Source organism: Belonocnema kinseyi, chromosome 4 (genome assembly GCF_010883055.1).
Source record: "Belonocnema kinseyi isolate 2016_QV_RU_SX_M_011 chromosome 4, B_treatae_v1, whole genome shotgun sequence".
NCBI classification, from domain to species: Eukaryota; Metazoa; Arthropoda; class Insecta; order Hymenoptera; family Cynipidae; genus Belonocnema; species Belonocnema kinseyi.
This window is the reverse complement of record NC_046660.1, coordinates 115,225,151-115,232,954: the sequence shown is the minus strand read 5'-3', so window position 1 is coordinate 115,232,954 and position 7,804 is coordinate 115,225,151. Positions and strand designations below refer to the sequence as shown.

General features: G+C 36.0%; 1 protein-coding gene across 1 annotated transcript in view; it reads left to right on the top strand.

The window, feature by feature from the left end:
- Positions 1-6,400, top strand: part of LOC117170488 (meteorin-like protein) — a 39,112-nt gene extending 32,712 nt beyond the window's left edge. The window contains exons 2-3 of the mRNA XM_033357210.1: positions 4,519-5,032; positions 5,550-6,400. Coding sequence (XP_033213101.1) covers positions 4,519-5,032; positions 5,550-5,762 — 727 coding nt within the window. The 3' untranslated portion in view covers positions 5,763-6,400. The remainder of the gene's footprint in view (positions 1-4,518; positions 5,033-5,549) is intronic.
- The last annotated feature ends 1,404 nt before the right edge of the window (positions 6,401-7,804 follow it).

Here is a 7,804-nt window from a genome sequence, read left to right as displayed (position 1 = left end):
TCAAAATATTTGCTATTTATTTTTGTGTAGGAAATATTTTGTGCAGGAAAAATATAATAGTGTTCGATTTTGTGTATGAAAAGTTTGTGTAGGAACAATCGTAACAACACTCAATATTTTCGAAATTGAACAGCAGGAAAATAATTTAAATGAATATGTGAAAAAGATCTTATTTTTTCTCTTGTGGGCTTATTGTAAGCATAAGGAAAATCTAAAAAATCCAGAAAAATTGGAAATGTTCTGCAGAATCTCTAGATTTATCGTTTATTCTGAGGTGTCGCTAAAAAGGAGATTATTTACCTCATGAACTCAAAAAAAGAATTCTCTCTAAATTTGTCACACTTTGGCGTACTGCATAGGAAATAATAATCTATTAATATTACTTAGTTTTTTTAAGTTTTAACAATAACGATTTTTAACATAAAAATGCTCTAGACTTGCGTCTTGAATTGAATTCAACGTGAAAATGAAACAATAATAACGTCGATTTAAAATTTTTTATTTATAATATTTAATATTATTATATTATGTATTAACATAAGCTACATCTCTAGTTACGATACTGATCATCTTCGGAGCACAAGTGACCACTCTGCTCGTAGTGTCAGGGCCGTAAACCGAGGCACAATGACCAATGTCAAAACCACGCAGTTTGCTATGTTCTTCCAGGATGTTATCCCCGATATTTTGTTCTGCCTCTTCGAATATATGTTTTGAATAATGAGTAGAATGTTATATAAAAAATTTAAGTGTTAAAAAATAACTTTAAAATGACATTCTTTTACACCTCTAGATCTTTCTGACCCCCTACCGCACCGGCCTATTGTTCTGCCAATTGCACGGAGCATGGTCGAATTGTCTTGACATTCAACACAGAAAGATTCAGCCGTTACCCTATGACTTATTTTAATTATTTTTTTTTTAAACTTCGAATGAGTAAATAAACAACTTCTCCCGGGGATACCCCTGGGGAAGCCAAATTTTGTGATCAAGGTATTCTCAACAATCAGGAAAATAGTGGCAGAATCGTTACCTAATAACTCCCCAAAAACGGCCTCGGCTCTCCAGTGCCACGCCAGTGCCTAGGCATGTTCTTGGCTCGCTGATATGGCTTTGAGGTTACGAAGGAGTGATTGTTTTGCACCTCTGAGAGCACTGATCACAAAAACAAGTATTTTAACAGAATATTTTGAGTACATTCGCCACAGCTCCTTTTTAAGGTCTTCACACCTCTCCTCCTTTTCCTTCCCCGTGGCAGTGATGTAGTTAGGGTCGTATTGTGTCTGTAAAGATACGCCGTTCCTGCTTGAGTGGGGCACGCAATAGTATTTTTTCTATGTTTTTAGCGTGCGTATGACACGCTTTGCACCTTTTCTTGGAAACTTTTTGGCGTGAAATGTCGTTACGGTATTGGCTATGTGCAATTCCCAAGGTAAAATTTAGAAATGACTTACAGCGGGTGAGGCGGCAACTACAGAATTAACGCTGATGTCTTTTGAATGAGACCTGCCTGGCTACGCGTGTAAAAAGTTAAATTATTCAAATTGTTTGTTTGAAGTAGACCTAAAAAAAGTGATTTTGGGAAAATTTTTGTTGATCTGTATAATTCGGAGCAGTGAAAACAATTAAAAAGTAGTTTTTGAAAGGAATATTTGCATTTGTAGGTACTTTCTTGATAGTCGTGTTGTTTTGGTCTTGTTATGACAGTTGCAGATAACCTTATTTCTTTAATTTCTCGATTTTAGTTAAGAATTATGAACGAAAGTAAGGCAAAGGGTGCAAGAGTTTTCTTTGTGGTTAATTGTAAAAATACAACAAAAAATGCTCAATCTGGAACGCAATTTGATCGTTTTCCGGTTTCAGAACAAAATACTACACACCATGCCCGTGTTCTCTTTGAGAACTGGCGTGAATACGCGTTATCGAAGTAACAATACTGAACAGATCCTCCAACCCAGTCTATCAGCTCACTTATTCAATTTACGAAAATTTAAATATGGCTGTACGCATGAAATTGAAATATTTTTATTATATTTCAAATTCATTTTGTGCGCATTTAAAAAAAAAATAGTTTTTAGTCACCGGGCCAAACTTTGGCTGATCCTCGTGAAACATGGTTCACCGTACTAGAAGTGAGATTTGGCGGAATAAATTGTCCATGCTGGCCTAAGCATTGGTGGAGGATCGGCAAATTTAAGTAGCTAATATAGGTTGCCAATACTGTCTTTAACACTGGCTCGATTAAATTGCCAATATTGGCTTAATATCGTTAGCCGACCTTTAGCTGCCAAAATTGGACCAACACTGGGCCGTGTATTCAGCTCCGGCAATTCGCACTTAGGCGTTAGTTCATAGTTGATACCATAGTTAGCTACCGTTTGAGCGCACATATTTAATACTAAGGTGGAAATGACACAGTCATGGTACGCGTAAATAAGATTCTGTGTACCTGAATTAAGGTCTGATGATCTGAGAAAAGCAAAAGTTTGCTCCTTCCATAATCTAGATGGAGTAACTCGCTTTTTTCACTTCTGTTGTTTGAATTCAGGCCAAGGGTCCGCTCCTGCTTCGAAAGCATGTGATGTATAATCGCGGAACGAATAAAGTAGAACGGGGACGACAAATATGTTTGTCGTAGATATCTTGTTCAATACCGACAGATTTGATGACCAAATCTGTCAAAGAAGATGCTTGTATCGGCTTCGAAGAGACTCCTTTACTAATATTACGTCCTGAATGCGGGTTTGACGCACGCTCAGGTATGTATAGATGTATCCAGTGTCAAGTTATTTAATAACACTCATATCCACAAGCTCAGGGGCCCCTGGATGTTAATAATTGGTCCTTTTTTGAGATGAATCTTGGCACAATTGTCCCATCCAAAGTCATCCATTTAAAATACATAAGTGACTTTGTGCTCGCGATGATAAGTTTCACCGCAGAGGTATTTACGAGAATTGCTTAGTTCTGAAAGACGCTCCTCTGGACGGTGACGCTGTTCGTTGTCACACGCTATTTTCTAGATGAGATAGTAAATCTTATTTTTCAAAGGGGCTTCAATCTCTTTAGGCATCTTATTATTTGTGGATAAACCTTCAATCTTTCTAACAGACAGATGATAAGTCTATGAGAGGTTGGATCGAAAGCATTCCGGTAATCAATCTAGACCATTGACAGGGCGCGCTGACGGGCTGCTGCGTCTTTGCATACGCACCTGTCAATTAGCACCTTCTGCTAATCGTATGTTCCGCGATTATACATCTCACTCTGAAAGACGAAAGTGGACTTCTGAATCTTCAATGTCTGCATAACCGAATTTTTCTAAGTACAGCATACATCGTTGCAAATGTTAGAGATCTTCTCCTAAACATGGTCAGGAAAAACCAGATGATTGGCAAGCGAGCTTTTCTTCACAAAGCCGCGGAGCAGGCGGTCGAGACCGTTGGCCTGAATTTTAACATCAGAAGACATAAAAGTGCATTACTCTGTCTAGATGCTTCAAATCTAAAAGCCGAATTATGAAAAACAGAGGATCAAAAATTCCGCAAACAGCTATCCGACAAAAAAATGCACGGGAAATTGCACAGAGATGTGGAAAAATATTCCTTGCCTAAGAAGCAAACTTTAGCTTTCCTCAGATCATCAGAACTTAATTCAGGCACAGAGGGTTTCATTTTCGCATGTCAGGACGGTGTAATTTCCACTTTAGTATTTCATGACCGCATTTTATGTCAAGAAGTTTCCAGCGATAGGTGCAGAGCGTGTCATGCGCACGCTGAGTACTTAGAACACAGACTATCCGAGTGTCCCACTCACGCGGATATGACCTATCTCTACAGATATGATGCGGCCCTAAAAGTGGTTTAATACTGAATTTGTCGCTCGTATGGTGTTGACCCAGTAAGACACTGTGGTGGTTGTTTCACCCTTTTTCAATTTTATTAATGTGTGTGTGTGTATGCATTTAAAAATCAAATAATAAAATTCTGTTTGTTATGAAGTATAGAATTAAAAAAAGTTTTTTTTTTTTAAACAATCCGAATTACTTTTTTTTTTAAATTTTTTCTCAAGGTAGGTGCTGACTATTCAATAACGTAACCCGAGTTCAAGTATTTCAAAACACGTAATATTAATCATATAAGCAATTCAGTTTTCGCATTTTTGTGACTCGAGGGAATCAGGGATTTCTAAAGTATTTATGACATTTTAAAAGATATCAAGGAATTTTACATGGTTTTAAAATATATTGTAGGGTTTGAAAATAGTTCACAGCATTTCAAGGAATTCCATTTTGAAACGATCATAACATTTAAAGAGTCTAACATATTTTGAGGGATTTCATGAAGTTTGAAGAAATCTCACGTTTTGTAGAATTTTAAAATAATTCAATGGAATGTAAAAGATTTTAAAAAATGTTGAAGGATTAAAAAATAATTCAAGTTAGCACAGTTGACCTTGAAAAATTAAACTGAAATTTTTCTACCACCAATTACTAAAACTTTTTCTTTCTATTTATAGTGGTGGAAGTGGAAAAGGAGTTCGCCCAGTCTACCTGCGTTGCTCTAGGGGCACTGTATCTTGGCGATATCCCCGAGGAGCCCTGCGAGTGGTACTTTCAGGAGGCGAAGGACTTCGCGGTTTTCGCGGATGTGTTAAAGTATCAGGCCCAGCGAGGGTCTACCTTGAAGGAAAAACTTCCCTGCGGCCCGTATATTCGCCCAATGATGGAAAGCACGAGGGTTATCATCGGTGCTTCTACTCGAATGGCCAACTAGCCGCCCTTTATGTAGAAGCTGATGAACCTTCCTCTGGAAAAAGTAAGGTGAAACTTCAGTATGACCTTGAAAAACATGAAGATGAAGAAGAAGCTGAGTGCAGACCATGCTCGAAGGAAGAATTGGCCACGGCTTACTGTCAAAGTGATCTCGTGGCCAGAGGAACCGTCAGTGCAGTCGAGAAGAGACCGGATCTGGAGGCTGCTGAACTGGTCCTCAGAGTCACCAAGACACTTAGACGCGTTGATGAGAACGAGGCATGTAGTTGTTTACTTCTTTTTTTATTAAAAAAATATTTTTGATAGCGCAGAGATTGAGATAGAAGATGTTAAAAGAATTTTATCCAATATTTTTCATTTACCCAGGGATTCATTGAATTAAAAAATATTTCGTAATTTGCAAGATAAAATTTCAACTTTATTCAAGGGACTTAAGTTCTAAACATTTGCTGGTATTACTATAAGGACTCTCAGAATTTCAAGAGATTTTAGGCATAAGGGACATGTCAGGGCTCCATCCTATTTCAATATATGACTAGAATCAGGGTCGGTGGAACAAATTGTTTTCAGATGTGAAGTTCTGTGATGGCCGAAGTATGGGGTGGGCCAAAGGGGGCGAGAGAAGGAATTTATCAGGGGAATTCCACATAATTTGCGCTGGTCCTAGCTAGAATTTAAAGAGAGAGAGTTCAAACGAGCGACCATAAAAAATTAATAATGAACTCAAGCTTTTACAGTAAATTAGGGCCTATTTTAATTTTTCTTTTATTTGCAGGATAACGAAGTGGACGCGAGTAATTCACGCCTCCAAAAAGAAGTTCGAGTGAGGGTTCCGACCACATGTGACGCTCGTCACGGTCAAGGAGAATTTGTGATAATGGCCAAGAAGAGATTAGGGGACTTGACATTAGCATGTGCCCCAAGATTGGAGACGTGGGCCGAAGCAGTCCGGGAAATGGAAAGTGCACCTTGTGTTCTCCGAAGTTAGCGATTTTGAAACAATACCCGTTGTGACTTTCGATATAATTAAGAAAAAAACATCTGTGCGAATTTCTCAGTTTGCGATGACTGAGAGCAATTCAATCCTAATATCACATCGTGCAATGTCCAACTCGATTACTAAACGCGTCTGTGAATGCCCAAACGTAATTGTAAGAATTCGGTAGACTCTGAAAAAAAATGTTCACGCGGTACGTTACAACATAATCTATCAAAATTTGAAAATCATTAGAGAAATATCCACGAAAGGCCTTTCAGATTTTTTAAGCTTTTATAGCGTTGAAGAGTATAAGAAAAAATCAGCTCCAAAGAAACAAAAAGGTCTTCTTACGATTTTAGAAAACTCAAAATTTAGAATGTTTTATCAACTATTTTTATATGAGCTTTATCCTCCATCGGAGCTTAATTATTATAAAATATAGTGAAAATCCGCGTGATGTAAATAGGTGACTATATATTTTTGTGCGTGTACATATCTGATGTACTTCGAGAATAAGATACCGATCTCTGAACTGTGATATTATTGTATTATAAGAGATTTAAAGAAACGGATTTATTGTCGTTTATATATGTATAAGTATATCTTTAAAGAGTAGAGAAAGTGAATAAACGAAAGAGTTAATTGGAGATCTATGTTATTTGCCATTTACTTCCTATTCCGGTAAGTATATTTTGTTGTTTTATGAAAGATATATATAGCATTCTGTAATTTAAAATTTAGAACGCATTTTTAATTTTTCCACTTTGATTCCTTCAACAATGAAATTTTACCATTTATGTTTCAATTTGAATTTTTTAACCGCATTTTTACTATTCCAGTCGAATTTTTAAATTGACTAAATGAATCAATGTTCAACATTCACTTTGAAATTTTTAAGTTTAGACACTAGTTGAAATTGCTTAATTTAGTAAGTGCACTATTTGACGCTAACTTTAACAATGTGGAATTGTTACATTATTCGGACTTTCCATGCGCTGTCGCTGTTCTTGTTGTTTGTGTATAGTAGATAAAATATGAAAAACTAATGGGCCCATAAAAATAGGTCAATTTCATTAACCTGGCTTTTCTGACTAATGGCTCTGGTTTCATCCACGGAGCATTAACTACTTAAAAATTCCATTTTGCGGTCAAACTGTGCAAGACGCGAAAAAAAGTACATACATAATTGTTCATATAGAAAATATTTACAAGTTTATTATGGGCTATTTTTCGGTAGAATGCATAATACATGTTTTAATCGTAATAAATGACGCTTAAAGTAAAAAATTTGCATTTTTTGGGATAAATAAGGAAAGATCAAATAAGTATTTATTAATATATTGTTAACGCAGAAATGATTATCAAATTTGATCTTGATCATTTTTGTATAAGATAATTTTTCGTTTAATTCGTGAAAAAGAACATAAATGACAAATATTAATTAATAGGAAACGACACAAAATCCAATAAAATAATGAAAGACAAAATTATTTGCCTAAATTAGATCTACTAATTCGCTTTCAATAATTTTTTGATAAGGCGCGTAGTTTTCGTTTTACTCGTAAAAGAATCAAACGTTTAACAGGAAAACATAGTGAAATTGATTAATAAATATAACACATATTCAGGGGCGCCAACCCCGGGGACAGGTCGGGCTGCCGCCCGACTTGTTTGAGGAGGGGGGGGGGGTCCCCGAAGATTGGGAAATATATTGTGTAAATAAATTAACTAAAAGTGCACGAAAAATAAGAGAAAATAATTAAGTAAAGAAAGTGAAATAAAACAGAACGTGCATAAATCCATAATTCGCACGATTAAATATTACATATGAGAGCACCATTTCGTAAGTATATTTAAATTTTTAAAAGTATACAAATGAATGCTTCTAATATATCCCTTTCCTGTATGCTAGCATGAATAAAACGGGTACCAAAAATTCGATTTGGAGAAAAAGTAGATCAGAGTTAAATAAATAATCTTTTTTTTTAATTGGCAATTATAAGTGATGCAAGAACGTATTCCGATCAATTTGGTCGATTACAACAAATATA